General features: G+C 45.5%; 1 protein-coding gene across 3 annotated transcripts in view; it reads right to left on the reverse strand.

Annotated features, from left to right (window-relative positions):
* Positions 1-3,638: 3,638 nt before the first annotated feature.
* Positions 3,639-16,797, reverse strand: part of rapgef3 (Rap guanine nucleotide exchange factor (GEF) 3) — a 36,041-nt gene continuing 22,882 nt past the window's right edge. For all 3 annotated transcript variants that reach the window (XM_036532962.1, XM_036532961.1, XM_036532960.1), the window contains 20 exons: positions 16,575-16,651; positions 16,065-16,211; positions 15,753-15,865; positions 15,379-15,467; positions 14,281-14,359; positions 13,273-13,423; positions 12,760-12,842; positions 12,189-12,219; positions 11,561-11,639; positions 11,167-11,304; positions 10,641-10,738; positions 10,129-10,254; positions 8,959-9,140; positions 8,182-8,272; positions 7,417-7,467; positions 7,019-7,106; positions 6,175-6,239; positions 5,726-5,780; positions 5,317-5,388; positions 3,639-5,044 (listed from right to left, as the gene is read on the reverse strand). In XM_036532962.1, the coding sequence (XP_036388855.1) occupies positions 4,926-5,044; positions 5,317-5,388; positions 5,726-5,780; positions 6,175-6,239; positions 7,019-7,106; positions 7,417-7,467; positions 8,182-8,272; positions 8,959-9,140; positions 10,129-10,254; positions 10,641-10,738; positions 11,167-11,304; positions 11,561-11,639; positions 12,189-12,219; positions 12,760-12,842; positions 13,273-13,423; positions 14,281-14,359; positions 15,379-15,467; positions 15,753-15,865; positions 16,065-16,211; positions 16,575-16,651 (1,934 nt within the window). In that variant the 3' untranslated portion in view covers positions 3,639-4,925. The remainder of the gene's footprint in view (positions 5,045-5,316; positions 5,389-5,725; positions 5,781-6,174; positions 6,240-7,018; positions 7,107-7,416; positions 7,468-8,181; positions 8,273-8,958; positions 9,141-10,128; positions 10,255-10,640; positions 10,739-11,166; positions 11,305-11,560; positions 11,640-12,188; positions 12,220-12,759; positions 12,843-13,272; positions 13,424-14,280; positions 14,360-15,378; positions 15,468-15,752; positions 15,866-16,064; positions 16,212-16,574; positions 16,652-16,797) is intronic.

Consider the following 16,797-nt stretch of genomic DNA (forward strand, 5'->3'; position numbering starts at 1 on the left):
CACTAGATAGTTTATTTTACTTAGTTTTAAGAATTACCTGTACCTGTACCTACTAAATTATTATTCTGGATGACTTGGATGTTTAACAAAATGACAGTAAAAGACAATAATAACCCTATTTGAACGGCTAAGGTTTTCACTTATTACTGTGCAGCCAAGTTACAATATAGTAGTATAGTAGTGGACATGCAACTTATTCAGTAACGCATTCAGTTTACGTGTATGTTTTGTGTCGTGCGTAGAGACATGCTCTCACAGGAAACATTAAGAAACAAAAGCTATGCATTATTTTGCAAACTTCTGCCAAAACTCACTGAAATACGACCATGTGCATGTGAGCAGGATGCAAAGCATGATTATAATAAATGAATACCTCTATAAATAGGCAATGCAGAACATTCCTATTTCTCCTAAAAAAAAAAAATATGTCTGACCTTGAATGGACTGAATTATGTTCAGACATTGGATTCAAGTGGATGAGCTGTGTAGGAAAGTAACTGCAGAATGTCATCCATAGGTCGTAATGACATAGTATCTGACGTTATCTGTAAAGCCTATCTATCATTCTTCACCTCATATTTTATACTGATGTGTTATCTTGCTCTAGCAACAGAATGCAATTTTCCGTTTGATTGCTGTGGTGATTTGGGACAAGAGTTGCACCCGAGACAGACTATTACAGGAATGAATCTTCTTAAAAACTGTTTTCATCTATCTTACAAGTGACCTAGTCAGACTCCTGCTTATTTCCTACGCCAGCCTGAGGCCCCAAAATAGGTAACATTTTGCTCAATGGTATCAAATTCTGTACTTGTGTGAAGAGACTGGGCCGTTTCCCAGTGTTCATTTGATACATGCTGTTCTTTGTTTTACCCGTTGTTGGGAACTCTCTGCTCTCGTGTCAGTTTTACTCAGCTTGTGTTGGGAGAGTGAGGTGCCATGAACGTCAAAATGGTTACAGCTGTCATGTTTTATTAGTGACTAATTGGCAAAAATAGCTTTGTTTTACTGTTAAGAGAAGTCTTTTGATTGGTTCATGTGAGTAGGTGATTGACAGCGCTTGGTAACCCTGCCCACTATCGGGGTTCATGAAGACTCACTCTCCCATCATGGTCTGTGTTGTGCTCTTTCAAAGAAGCTTGCTCTGGATTTTAGAGGTCCAACCACTGAGGCCACATGGGTCCCTCCCAGCATTCCATCATACTCCTGGTTATCATGGTAACCATGCTCCTCCTCCTTGTGGGATTGGTACTGTGGGTTTTCCATTACTGCAGGTAAGTAGCATCTGATCAACATATTCATTCACCTGTTACTTGAGGAGAGTGAGATTTTTTTGCATTTCTGCATGCTTTAAATGCGGGGGGGGGGTGTTTATGATGGGAAGGAATGGTAAATTTTTATGGTAAAGTTTTATAAAACAACAGGAGCTCTGCCTCTTTATTCCAACCTCCAGGTTAGGTAATTTGAATAAAATGTGCATCAACGCAGTGAATTGTTGTTCTGGCATAGTCACAGTCTCTCTCTGTTTAAATGCTACTATTCTTAGTAAAGGTTAAACAAGCTTGGGTTAAACAAGCATTGCAGAGCACAGGTTCTTCACTAATAAGTCATGTCATGTTAAGCTGTGTTGCATCCATGTAGTAGTTACCCTTGCTACCAGAATTCCACCATATTATGCCTCGCTTTGCTCTTGCATTTATATCCAAAGCCAAATGCTCTTTGTTTAAGAGGTGTTGTAACAAGCAGACCCTCCTGAGAGATGGGACAGGCTGTCTGTGAAGGCTGACGGGTTTGCTTGTGTGGTCTTAACAGAGCGCAGCGCCTGAGACGGAAGAGGCTGGTGCCAGGGTGGACAGGGGCATGGCGCGCACCCAGAGACCAGGCCACCTCTACCACCAGCCTCGGCGCGGCTCTGGCGCTTCTGCTCACACGGCGCGGGTCCCCCGGCAGCGTCACGCGCGGCTTTAGCAACTGGACCGAGCTGTCGGGCTGCAGGAAGAGCACAGGGGACTGCAGCCCCCAGACGCTAAGCGGCGGAGTCCGGGACTCCTGCAGCATTGGCCTCACGACGGACGACGCGAGCTCTGTCCGGGACTCCAACAGGCTGCTGCACACGGCGGTGTCTCCCCCGCTGGCCTGCTGGAGGCCAGGGCTCGAGCCCAGCCTCGTCAGCGGGGTGCAGAAGATGCCCGGCTCCACCACCACCCTCGGCAGCGGAGGGTCCGCCTCCTCCTCCCAGCAGCAGGAGGGCAGGTTAAGCTCCTCGCTCCGAAGTCCTGAAATTCACCAGCATCCCTCCCTGCCTGCTCCGGTGGAATCTCCCGTGCTGGACTTGTCTGCCATGGAGGCTGACCACGTGCCCAGCTTGCGGAGGGAACTTAGTTACCTCTCCCCGTCGAGTCCTCTGCTGCACTGGCAGCCCCCGGCTGAGTCGCCAGCTTTGCCCAGAGATAAGCAGCCGGCAGCGGTGTTTGCGAGTCAGGAGAGGTTGCAGAGAAGTGGGAACAAGTCCGGGCGACTCTCCGGGCTCTCCGGGGTTCTGGAGTCGAGCTCTGTGCCCAGCACCCTGACCCGCGGCCCAGAGGCGACCTCCCCCAGTCGCCCCAGAACCAGGGGGGAGGCAGGGGTGCAGGCAGTGTCGGAGCGCTCCCTGCTGGAGAGAGCCAGGTCCAGCTTCCTGTTTCAGCGCTCCAGGGCGTGGTTCATCTCCTGGGCGGACAGCGCGACCAAGCCGGGGAGTGTGGGGAGGGGCGGGGGTAGCGTGGACTCGGGGGTGGACCTGCAGGACAAAGCATGTTATCCCAAAGAGGCAAGGCGCGGTGGTGTCCAAGGGGACCAGCCCAATGACTCTAGTGCCCTTTGCAAGGCTGAGACAGGGTCCAGGCTAGGCTGCATGGGGTTTCCTGGGTCATTTGGGAATGGGACAGACTCGGGGGGAACAGAGACTGAGCTGGAGAGGGGTGCTGGGAGGGGGAGCGAGGTGGTGATCTGCCCCAGGGAAGCTGCTGTCAAGCTGGGAGGAGCCAGTGGACGAAGCCTCTGGCAGAAGTGGGAGGAGAGGCCTCTCATAGCCATTAACTGAAGAAGATATGATGACACTTTTAAATATTTCAATTTTTTTCTGTTTCTATGTGCGTGTCTGTCTGTGTGTGTGTGTGTGTGTGTGTGTGTGTGTGTGTGTGTGTGTGTGTGTGCGCGTACCTGTGTGTGGTGTCCTGCACAATTATCCCCCACAATTGCATCACTTACTTACTTTTGCCACCTGTTGCAATCTTCCACCTTATTTGGATAAGCAAAACCACTGTACTTACAGATTCTTGGATTGTGTGCTTTTTATTGCGGTGACATTAATATTCATCTCATGTGCATGGAATTTTTTAATTGTTTCATGACTGTTGTCTCTAATTTAATGTTATCCAGCCTAAATAAAATGGCTCATATTTTCCTCAACACTGAATCAAAATCCAACATGTATTGTGTATTGTGTATGTATGTAAACATTTTACAACTTGTGTTCTTCACATTCTTTGTGAGTTGTGTGAATAAACACAATACACTGACTTTTTTTAACAATTTATTTTAAAAAAATAAACTCTTGCACACTTAGTATGAAATAGGCTTTACATATGTCAGTTTTTATATTAAGTGAGACTACAAAATGTTGTGCTGTTCTTGTATGCATTTTCTTTCTAATAAAAAGTGAAAACTACTGGTAACTGAACATGTTTCCCCACAGTGCTTCAAAGCCTCCTTAGCGATGGAGCTCGCAGTAACACTGTTAAATTGGCTGACAATACGGCACTGGATAATATATAAATAACAGCTAATGCCGATGGTGTAGTTACTCTCACTAATGTAGTGTGTTGCAGTACGGGCATAGCTTTTTTTGGGTAAGCGGTCATTCAGGACGGAAACATCTACTAAGGCACTGAGGGACGTTATTCTCTCTGGCAGCTGTAATGGACTGAAAACAAGACCGTATAACATGTAGGCCACAGAAGTAAACATATGGACTGTTAGTTTAGAGGGATTTCCACAACATCACATGTTTCTGTAATGCCCTCATTGTACTGAGAGAAGCTGGGAAATTACACAGTCTGTTTAACAGAGGGGGTGCGGCCTTTGGCTAGTGAGTTATCACAAAATTAGAGATTGTTTCTTTGATTATGTTGTCCTGCTTTTTTTGTGTGGCTCATAGCTTTGCCAGGCGAGTGTGGGAGCTAGCCACTATGTAAAATGGTATTGTGATATTTATATATTAAATCTGAATTTGAGTTAAGCAGTGTATACCTAATTGGAAACTACCCAGGTTTTGGCAATGGACAAGCTCCCAGATCAGTAAAGCGGGGCTGACTAGGTAGGTAGCTTGCTTAAGTTATGCCACTTTGTTTTGCTCTAGAAACCATTAAGTGAGGAAATTCCTGCACTTGTGGGCCTTGGCAATCAATTCCTGGAATTCCTTTAGTATGAAATATGAAATATTTTTGTACAAAATGAGATTCCGGCTATCACAAATGAATGAATTTATGGCCGGTTACATCTTGGTTTTTGTCTCTCCTTGTATCAGAAGTGCAGTTGTGGACACAGCAGTGGCAGGAAGCCAGCATTCAGGGAAGTTAGGGATGCTTGTTGAGTTTTGTTTTGAATCCAGTACAGTTGCCAAGAGACTATGGGCCCTGGGCATAAAGGTATTCAACATCAGTTTTTCAGGCCCTGGCCACGTTCCAGGGCATTCCGAGGGCCAGCTTGAATGTGTCCACTGGGTTACCTGTAGAACACTGAACACTGTGGCGTCTTCCCAAATGCTTTTGTACAAAGAGAGCTCCGCGGTGCTCAGCTCTGGAGGGGGGAGGAGGTGCGCGTTGCGAGTCTTCCTCCTTTGGTTTTTGGGGCTGAGTGAAGGGTAAAGATGGCCGCCCCAGGCTCTAGCGCTCCACCGCTCTGGACAGCTGCGTCAGTGTTCGCTGGTTGTCGATCACCTTGAGGTTCTGGATGTACTGATGCACGATGGTGGGACTCCGCAGGGAGAGGGACTGATCAGAATCTTGACAGAGGGAAGGTGGTGAGGAAAAAGGGGGAACAAGGAAATGCAAGAAAAAAAGGGAACATCTATAAGCTCTCCTTTTATTTGCCAGCATGACAGCCATGCAGACTGCTTCAGCAGAATGGATTTGTCACTCCCTGTATCACATGTTTGTAATACAAAATTAGAAAGAAGAAAGTTTGTGGAATAAAGACAACAGTGATTGCAAGTGTGTCTTGGTTATGCTGCTTGACAGATGTGAGGAGCTGTAAGTGGTTTATGGCGCCACTTACAGGTGGAGACTCGAACTGCAGGAGTGTCCAGGAACATCCGATCTGTCAGGCCTTTCTGTGGGGATGCAGGTACTGTTGGAGAGCAGATAGGGGAGACATTTAAAACACCACCAGCTGGCACAAGGCTGTCCTCCTTTATCTGTTTTGCACATCACTGCTGTGTCACAGTCAAAAATGGTGTGAACAGGAGCTGCTTTCTGCTCTTTCATGTGCATGAAAAGGTAGGGCTTCAACCTCTTGACTGGTATAGACGGTTATGCATACTTGGTGATGCAATAACGCAAAACAAAGTGGCTTCGCCTGACGTCACAGGAATGCTGGCCTCCGTGTGACCTCCTGGCTTGGCGAAGAGGTTTCGCATACTTTGGGAGCTAGCGATGTGTATCACAAAGGCCTCGGCCGACTGTACCGTAAGGCTGGCTCCTGCACTCTCGCACGATCTTCACGGTCTTGGCGATCATGCGCTGCAGGGGGCGACACAGGAGAGGGATGACATCACACACAAAGGTGACACACACAGAGATGACACAGCCGCTTTGCTCTCATTTCCCTGCTGAGCGCCCTTTTTACCAAAGCCAGGAGTGAGCCGCTCACAGTGCAATTCATTCAGGTGATAAATCTGACTCTGGAGTCATCTTAAAAAGACTTCCAATGGGGATTAGCAGGATCATATTACAGATTAAGCTGCAAGTAAGTCATATAATAATTTTTTTTTTCACACTCTAAAACTAAATCCGCCCCAGTCAAAATGTAGGCAGAACAAGGCAAGTGCTGAGTGATGAGAATCTCTATTACCGAGGCTGTTCATGTACACATGATGCTCAACTGTCTGCCAAACCCTCACCCTACGACACTCACCATTTTCTCAAAATTGACCAGGTTTTCAACGTAGTTCTTATTGCCTTCATGGATGAAAGTCATGTCTATATAGGAAGCAGGGTATGAGAAGACAGACAGATTTTAAGATGACATTAGGATACGCCTCATTTATGTTTCTTGTCACAGTTCCTGCCTTAAAACATAAGATTCCAAGAGGTTTTTTCAGCAAACATGCAAAAACAGAAAGAAATGTTATAAATTGACAATATAAATGTGACATAATTTGATATTTGCCCCCAATTACTACAGTAACAAAGACTGTGACCACAACATCGCCACCTTGTGGGCAAAGTTCCTCCTGACGATAACCTGTTTCATACCGCTTCCTTCATGAGCACCACTCCACAAAATGTGAATGCCCCACTTCATCACAATAACATTGAACGTAAGAGGGAATTGTAATGAAATATTGTTCTCATATAAATCAATAGATGGGGCGAATCAGGTAAAAAATGTAAAAGCAAACATTCGTTAGCCTAAGAATAATAACGCACAGTTTCAAAATCTCTGACAATGTGTTAATACTTGCTGTTCAAGGGGCAACATCTTAGAAGACAAAGGCTAAATTCAAACACACTTCAGCATAAAGGAAATCATTCCCCTCTCTCTTCTTCACGAAAACACCAGAAATGTAACTTGCTCTACAAATGACAGTAGTTTGAGCTTAACTGTCAAAGTTGACAAATCCAAAACTCTTGGTGTAGAGCTACTTGTCCCGCTTCATGTTCACTCTGCTGTCGGTGAAGAACGCAACGTGCCACTAGTTTGAGGACTTGCACACCTCTTGTGATTGGTGCCGGAGCCGTGACGACGAGGGGCTTACCTTTAAGCAGTAGGGGCATGAACGGGATGTAGGGCGGGCTGAGTTTGGCGACGGCGAGCCGGTACGCTCTGTGGTTGCGAGAGGGATCCTGAGGGGCAGACACACGTACACATGTGTTCACATTGTTATTTTGCATTTTATCATTCAGCAGATGGTCTTACTCAGAGAGACTTGAAATGTAAGAGAACTACGTGTGTTTCATAAAGTCATGTAGTGTGTGGGCACATTGTGAAAAAAAAACAGCTTTTTGCGCTTGAATTCTACAGCTCTGTGCAGAACGCACTCCTTTTTTGTATTTTTGGCACTACAGATTGATGCAGATATACTTTAAGTAAAGGATCAAGCAAAACAGGGATTTAGCAGCTGCAAATAGAAGTATCTTTAGTATTGTGACTTACCATTAATCTTTCGTAAGCACAATACATCCTCTTTGTCTTGCTTGGCACTCTCTGTCAGACAGGATAAAAACATTAATTCTTGTTCCTATATAAGTCTTCCTGGTAATATTTTTGTTTTGACAAACCCGCACGAGCTGTAATCTTCCCTTTCTTCTCCAAAGCAAGCATGTGCGTTCCACTGCACTCTTTTCATATTCTGCCGACAAGCTCAAACTCTTGGCGCAGCAAATATGAGGCATCTGTTTTATGCTTTCCCCCCTTGTGAAACCCTCCTTTTTGGAATTTCCAATTCTATATTAGGCTCGTCTCGATGCAACAACCCCTGCTCTCACACAGGAGTGTCAGGGGAAGTGAATGCATTTTGCGATACACTAACACGCCTGCACACACTGTTCTGCACACTAGTGCCACAGTGCACCACAGTGAAGCGAACACCGATTGGAGGGTAGGCGTGTGTTGACAGATGTCACTGGAGGGTCTCTTAGGGGCCTGATGACTCACAGGGGTGGCTGAGAGTGGCACCTCAGTGGAACGAAGCAAATTTTTTGCTGTGGGCTCCAATTCATTGGATGATGGCTGATGACACAGTTGGGCCCGAACCCGGGCTGGAGGGCACAGCCAGCACTTTGAATAATCACCTTAGCTGACCAAGCCACTCAGAAGCATGGAATGTTAATCAATTAATATAAAATGAACATCAAGGTTTGTAGAATGAAAAGAGACAAAGCTTCACTTAAACCCTCCCTCCCTTCCTCAAACCCTCACCTCCCACGTTTTGGAGAGCCTCTGCACTGCGCTGTTACTCAGTCCAAACATCACTGCGAAGAAGGAGTTGAGGTTTTTCTGCTCCTTAAGTCTGAAATGAGACACACACAGACTTCATACAGCACAAGCCAGATAACTGCAGAGAAAACCAAGGGATTGACTTAGCTCATAATTAAATGTGGATCGCCCCACATAGTTAATTTGCAGATGGCTGAGTCTAAGCAACCGTCAAAATGAATATGGTGTAATTAGGGGGGAATGGTTGACATTTTGATCATGCTAGCTTCTGGTTAAGGCAGGTGGGTTCAGAAAGAGGTAGATTCACCTAAAGGGGTGGATTCACCAATAAATAAACTTCACGCAAGCAACTGTTACTACCAAAGCAGTTAAATGGCACTCTGAGGTATACTGTCAGCGAATGTCGGTCATCTTAATCTGTTTCCTTCCATCAAGCTCAATTGTAAAGGGTTACATAAGATGGTAGGGTTGGGTAAAGCTTGAATTTCATGAAAGCCGGAAGTGGAATTCAGAACAACATTTCTACAATTGCCACAACATTTATGGTCGTCTTGAATGGAGGCTGTTTGCGGAACTCTTGTTCCCTGTTCCAGTCATTACTGAATTACAGTTCAGTTGTCATTGAATGTAATGTCCCCTCTGTGAATCCCCCCAAAGGAGTCCATGAACAAATTGAGCTGAACAGCAGCTGCATTGCAGGTAATTCTCAAACATCCCGTTTAAGGAGCCGCTGGGAACACGGGGCCTTGCGAGACTCACACGATGGCGATCTTGATGAATTTCTTCAGCAGGGCGGCACGCTTGACGAGGTCCCCGCAGAGGCACAGCTCGGTCACCACCCAGTACTGCACCTCGTTAAAGCGCCGGACGAAGCGCTCCAGGTTGGCCGTGGTGGTGCCCGGGAACTTGTGCCGGCCGAAAATGTAGTAGACCAGCTCCACCTGAGGGGGGCGCCAGTGGAGGATGCCATTAGCGGAAGACATATCTGTTGCATCATGTATCAGTCAAGGAGCTGAGCTCGTAATGCAATGGTTTTGCAGGTTCGAGTCCTAGAAGGTATACTAGCATTGTGCCCTTTGAGTAATTAACTAAACCAGAATTGCTTGAGTAAATATCCAGCTGTGTAAATGGATAGCAAGTAAAAAAAACAAAAGCTTTGTCAGACGCCTTGGATTAGAGTGTCTGCAAATAAATAGTATTTTATTTAACCACGCTGAGGAAAACACATTCATTTGCCTGGAATTTATGTAGAGTTTGGGAAACCGATTCTCAGGAAAACAGAGCTGGAGAAACCGATGCAATCGAAATGCAACGACCATTGTTCTGAATAAACGCAAACTGTTGTGTGGGAAATAAACATAAAGCTGAAATTTGTTTCTCAAAAACAAAGCACATTTTGGTTAGACTGAGTCTGGGACAAAGAGAGACCACAGCATGCCTTGTCCACTGTTTTATTCTTTTGATTTGGCCAATTCTATTGAATTCTGATTTTGATGGAGAGAGAAGAAACAACCTTGGATTATTTTATGTTACTTTGAGTGAAAGAGAGAATTGAACTCCAAACAACATAAAAGCAGCAATCAATAGTTGTAATGCAGGACAAGAACAACTTCAGAATCCATGCACACGCAAGCAAACTGCAGGAAGCAGCTGTCCTTCTGCTTCTCTGGAGTCGTCACATGGCAATCTGATAGAGACACGAGCCTTATCAGATCCCAGATTCCAGAGAGAAGATGCCTGCGACAAAATGCTTGAGTGACAGTCAACCCCCCCCGGACGTACTCACCTGTGTCTGAGTCACTCAAGGCTCGTACCTGTCTGTGAGTAGCGATAAGAGGAGTGGAAGGGGGGGGGGGGGGGTCTACCTGCATGCATGCACTGGCTGGCGCCTGCAGCTGACAGTCACCTGTTTCGCAGGCTGGCCCTCACCTCGTGCATGGCTCCGAACAGCTCCCAGTCATAGTTGCTGAGCTGGCTGGCGATGTCCTTGGAGCTCATCTGCTCCAGGGTGTCCATGGTCCCCACTTCTGGTCCCTGCTGCTCCTTCAGGGGCATCTGGGAGGACCAGATCACCCTTGTAATTCCATACCCTCATCCTAAAATTCTACTTCTGCTGAAATCACCGCTCCAAAACAGAGGTCTCTCTTGAGATATGCTCCTCCTAAACCACATTAATGCTTGCTACGTTATTCATTCATTCATCCAACTCTTGGTCAATAATATTGTGTGTGCGTGTGTAGTGTATATGTGTTTGGGAAGTCATTCTACATTGTATGCTACCGCACAGCAGGCTGGTTTTTTGGTTAACTACTTTTAAAGGTGAGTTTGAGAGCACAGTTTATTAAATAAATATGCAATTAAAAGTATGCCACCGGTGGCCTCGACCTATGGCGCAGGCAGTGTAAGAGGGGTGAGACTGAAGAGGCGACCGGTAGCCGTACCAGCTGCTCCACTTGACTGGCAGTGCAGAGGAAGAGCCTCTCGTTGACCCCCAGCGATGTGTAGACCGCCGTGGCATCCAGTTTGAGCTGTGCCCTGTCTGAGATCAACACAAAGGACAGACAGTCACACACACAGCCAGCCTGTGCAATGGCAAGCATGCATGACCACACGTGACATTGTTGTTTAACTTTACTCTCGTCACGTGACCTTTCAGTGATTACGTAATGGGAATAACAGTTCTGGGTGAATGAAATAAAAAGGAATTGGTCTGCATGGTGTGATGAAATAAGGAAAAGCTTGACAACCTACACAACGGTTTTTTTTGTAGGGTGTTGTGTACTAAGACTAACGGTGTGAAGACTAAACCTGTTAACAGTGGCTTAACAGAGCTCCTCCAGGGAAGTAATGGACTGTAAACAACGAACTTGCCATTTTTCTATTAAAGTATAAAAAGGTGGTTCCCTGTGAAATGTAAATGTGGGTTATCATGTTTACAATCGGCACCTTTAATATGTAGCTGATTACCTCCTGCAGAGTTCATTTTGACCAGGACATGGTCTCCTCCTGGGTTGACTAAGGAAGACATCAAGTCCTGAACAGAGGTATTGACCGGGAGCATCAGGGTAATGGAGCTATGGTCAAGTCGGAAGATCTCATACAGGACTGAAAACAAGAAATTGTAAGAGAGGATGAGACGGAGGACTGGGTTTAGTGTTAGGGACATTCATATTAAATTTATTCTCGGATACAATAGTTTAATGTCAAATTTAGAAGTCTGTGTGTCTTCAAGATCCAGACTAATAAGTGAAACACGATCCTCTGATACAAGAATGATAACAGTTGAGGAAGCATTGACCGTAGAGAATGGCTTTTCCAAGGAACTGAATGAATCATGTGAAAAGGCAGCACACATTCAGACCTTTGTCCTGCGCTCTGATTGGCTGGCACTTCCCCACTGGCTCCTCATGATTGGAGAACCAGTCAAATTGGTGGTTGAGCTTAAGGGAAGAAAACAAAGGCTGGTCAGAGAAGAACACATGAAGCTAAAAAAGGGACACTGGATTCCTATCTTTCTTTAAATGAAAGCAGTGAAAGAAAGAACAGTTTTCTGAAGAAAACAAATACACCACATTACCAATAATGTCCTTAAGTATGGAGACGCATGGTAAACTAGCTGCATTTGAGAGGAGCCAGGCAAAGGTTAGAAATATGAGAACACTCCCTACTACTGAATATTCATCAGATTATCACACTTGAATATATAAAGACAAATGAGATGGAAAGTCACGAACAGAGTGATCAACGACAAACCAAAGAGCAATTACGAAAATGTGGGTCTCTTTTTTTCGTCTCTGTCTGAGAAATGCAGATAAACCTTATCCCAGACATCAGGTTCTTTTTCCACAGGAAGTCAGGGCCGGTTGACCTTTACTTTTCCACAGGCTCCTGTGTTTGCCGTGCAGGGCCGTAAAGGTCGGAGCCTCGTTGCGTCTTTTTCTTATCTGACGGACCGTCTTGTAAAAGAAAATGCAGGGCTGTGAGCTAACCTTTGAGAGTGTTTGGTATCCATTTTCCAGCCTGAAACAGAATGCACGTTGAGAAATCAAAACTTGTTACGCTTGACTTGATAGACATGTTGAAGCCAATCAGTTGGTGGTGATCAGCTATAATACAAGAGCATGTGTCTGGTTTGTGCACTGTAATATAATGTGCAGTGTATGTACTGAACGAGTGCAGTCGAACAAATGTGTTACCCTCGGTCAGTGTCACACCTGTGTGGGCATGAGGTGTGTGTGTGTGTGTGTGTGTGTGTGTGACACACAGAGATGTATGCATGTGAATATGTGTTAGTGAGGGAGAGAGACATATATATATATATATATATATATATATATATGTAAGTGTGCGCACGAGCATGTGCAATTATTGTATGTGAGAGAGATTCTACAGTATATATGTGATTGTGTGTATGAGTATGTGAGTATTCGTATGTGTATGAAAGAGACATATGTATGTGAGTATGTACATGAGTATGGATGTGTGTATATGAATATGTATGTAAGTATGGGTGTGTGTATGTGTGAGTATGTATATGAGTATATGAGTGTATTTACTCACACTCGGGTTCTTCTCCTGTCCCGTAGCTGTTCCTTCAGCATGCTGGACAGCCGAGAGTCTCCCATCACCTCTCCCCGCAGCTTCTGTTAGCCCCAGCCCACAGACACCCGCAACACAAACACGGAGTCAGCCTCATCGCTGAACTAGTGTGTGCATGTGAGGGCTTAGATCAAAAAGCAGCTAATGGCATTTCTGCATCACAATGGAACCAAGGGAAAGCTTTTGCTGCTGCATGTAAAAATTCGTAAACCAGCCTCACAAGCACCACTGACCTTGTGTATGCCAGGCATGTCCAGCTGAACTCTTTCTCTGGGTTCCTTTTCAAATAGTTTTAATCCCTTCCCATGAAAAATGTTCTTAATTTCGAGCCTGAACTACATTAGATATACATGATAAATCGTAGCTGTAAGGTTACAGTACTGGTTGTTTTGCAGAGAACAGCCCAAAGTGCACTTAGATGACCTCAAAAGGCTATCTGTCCACAGCAGTAAGCGCCCCCACCCCTCCCCTCACCTCCAGGAACTCCTGCGCGGGTGGGTCGTCCTTGAGGAGCGGGCCGTACAGAACCACCCACTGGGCCACCAGCCGGATAATCTTCTGCTTCTTGTTGAGGGAGTAGGCCGCCTTCTCCAGCTCCGAGCCTTCAGACGGCTCCACGTGGTAGGTGCACAGAGGGTTAAGGCGCCATCATCGCTCACACAGACCCATGTACACGCTGAGGGCATACTGGCTCTGTTACTGCTGCCACTGGTATGGGAACACACACCAGCGCGCTACCCAGGTTTTTAAGACTGCGCACGCAAACACACACACGCAATCCGAAAGACCACAACAGTTAAAAACCCCATAGCCGGCTGCCCGCTGTGGCTCTCTCCCTTGCTCTGGAGTTTCCAGTAACATCCCGACATCAATCTGTTTTCCGACTTAAAAATCACACACGCTGCATTTTTTGCCGGAACGCTGAATAACATGCGCGAGCTCTCCGTCGCGCGCCACAAATATTCCCCTGTAGAGCTTTGAGAAAAGCCTTGCCAGCCTGACGTTAGCAGAGCCTCTGCCCATGTGGAGTCAGAAATAGACCTTTTGTAGCTTCACTACCCTTGACTGTAATGACTGTGAGACAAGGGAAAATGCTATGAGGGTTTTAGAGAGAATGAGAGTTGAGAGAGATGACAAGAGGTGTAATTAGACAGAACCAACTGGAGTGAGAGAGAATATTTTTTTCTTTTCTTTTAATCAGCTATTTTATGTTTATATCATTGTAAGTAACCAGTTATTGTGGTCTTGGGATATTGTTTTAACCTCGTTTCTCCTGGTTGGCATGCATGTGCTTTGGCAGCATGTATGTTTTCCATTCCAATTAAGCAAAATACACTTGGAAATTGAAAATTGAGATAGAGAGTACACAGCAATGAAAATGAATGTGAGACCCAGTGAGAGAGAGACAGAGAATGAGAGTGTGACAGAGAATGAGAGAGAGAGAGAGAGAGAGACAGAGTAACGCTTGTATTGGGAGGATATTGGTGCTGCAGGGCTGGGCAGAGCTGGCTGGAGGGCATGAAGACCTGGTGAGTCAGGAGGAAGTCACTCACGCAGGGGTCTGCGGACACAGAGCACACATTTCTCACTAACGAGTGCTAATGGGACAAATTGTGGGTTTTCCTGTGCTGCAGGAAAACAACCGCAACAATCTGGATCATCTGACTGGCTTTTAGAACAGTAAAAATAAACAAGGCAAGAATCCGATGTGCTTAACTCTCCACTCTGTCTGTTTATTTGATGACGGAAAAGTTCGCTTTTCCTTTCTTGAGATGCTGCCCCAGAAATAAGTGAATTTCCCTTAAATGAAGGGTGCTATGGAACAGTGCTGGGCAATTCTGGCTGCAGAAAACCAGAGTCCTTTCAAACAGCAACTGATTTACACCTGGGACACCATGTTACTTTCCCTCTGTTCCGAATAAAGACTTGATTTCATTTACTGTTGGAGGCACAACAAAACAGCCACTACGGCTAACTCTCATCACTGGATTTCCCATCCCTGCTTTAGAAACCTAAAAACCTGGCCACAAATGTCCCAAAGCTTACCACGCTACTGCATCTTGTAAACTGTTTTCATTTAATCTGTTCAAAAGCAAAGACCCGATTATTTCCCTTTGAGCAATTGTTATTAACTACAAAAGCTACTCTGTGATGATGCAGCTTAGCACTGGCAAACTCACAGCATGGCTGAACGTTTAGTGCCATTTCCCCAGACTGTTCATCACCATAATGCAAACCTTTTATATAAAACACATTTAATTTGATGATCAAAGGGGGAGATCTGTTAACTTCACTAGTAATTACATATCTTAGACGAGAGAGTCCTCTACCATATGACATACTGTTTGTGTCAGGAAAAAAACATTATGACAGTGATGGGAGAGTGAGGCATCATTAATAACAAAATGGGTGGGCCTACCATATACTGTCCATCCCTGGTCTCTATAAACCAACCAAAAGGCTGTGCTCTCCATGACAAAACACTGTGCTTGTTTGAAGTCGGTGAGTTCATGAACCTGCATTCTCCCATCGCTACATTAAGGCCATGGAAAGCATGGCATACACGAGTCATGGACGAACCTATGGGGTCGCTGATGTTGGTGTCCAGCCTCACAGTCTCAAGAAAGTGCTCTAGAATCTTTTCTGGGGTTCCTGACATCACAGTGTACCTGTGGTGAATAGAAAAAGTCAGCAACATCGCAGATGACATCAATAATTTAACTGCATGCTTGCCTGTATAACTGCAGCATGGTCACAAAAAATGATGGCTTTCATAACAGTCATACACCGCAACCAGCCTCTGAATGTGAATTGATATGTGAATGCACTTGACATGACAGAATCTATGAATGGAGCATATGTGTTTCCCGAGCAGCAGGGTTTGTGTTGTTAGTGTGCCTTTTTAGATTTGGGCAGCTTAAATGCACACGCTACATGGTGGACATGTTTCTTACTTGTTACTGTTGCCTGACGATCCCTGATTGGCTGACTCAGTGCCGCAGCTCTTTTCTAGCACCAGCACTGACTTGCCATGTTCCTCCAGACGCACTGTGTTGGCCTCCACATCCTGAGACACACACACACACACACAAACACACATACACACATATAGTATAGACCATGAACTGACTGGAAGTGATATCACCCCGATGAAGGCTTATGTGTAGTGGCATTTTTAAAAGTGTGTTGCTATCCTTATCTCAGTGTTGCTGTACTTTGCGGTGAGCTCAGAGCTGCGGCCAGGCCACCCTTTGATTCCTGCACACCTTGAGGATGCGTATGAAGTCCTGCTTGTCCACGCGCAGAAAGTGGCAGTTGTCCTCCCGCAGTATGATGGTGGCTGCGCGGGGCGCGTCATTCACCAGGGCCAGCTGCCCAAAGTCCTCACCCTCATGTAGTGTAGTCACCAGACCCTGAATCATGATCAGACACACACACACACACACAGATACACACACACACAGATACACACACACACACACACGTGGCAGACAGACAAACAAAAAACAAGAAAAAAGCCACCCTCTTTCTAAGAACTGCAGCTCTGACAGTATCCTGAATCATACACCCACAGGCGTATCTCTTCTAATTGAGTCAACTACTGAAAAAGTATCAGTACAGTTCCTTTGTGTCAGTACAGTACATGTGCTTGATATCTGGTCTGCCTTATATCCATTAGTGTCAGACTGCACATTAATATGTATGCATTAACAATGCAACAAATCACCATATGATAAAGACCTTCAGCCCTTAGAGAGGTAAACAGAGTTATTTACTTTCCCATGTGTGATAACATTGACGGAGCCCTTCCAGATGATGTACCAGGAGTTCCCCTTGTCCCCCTGGCTGAACACTGCAAAGCACACAGGCAGAGAAGGACCTGATTCAGCACACGGTGCATTCACTGTTCACCTCACCAGTGGGAGGGATACAGAAAACACATACAATGCCAATACTGTGACACTCTTTTTGCAGTACTGTGTCTGATTACACTTCCTG

The sequence above is a fragment of the Megalops cyprinoides genome, chromosome 7, assembly GCF_013368585.1.
Source record: "Megalops cyprinoides isolate fMegCyp1 chromosome 7, fMegCyp1.pri, whole genome shotgun sequence".
Taxonomy (NCBI): domain Eukaryota; kingdom Metazoa; phylum Chordata; class Actinopteri; order Elopiformes; family Megalopidae; genus Megalops; species Megalops cyprinoides.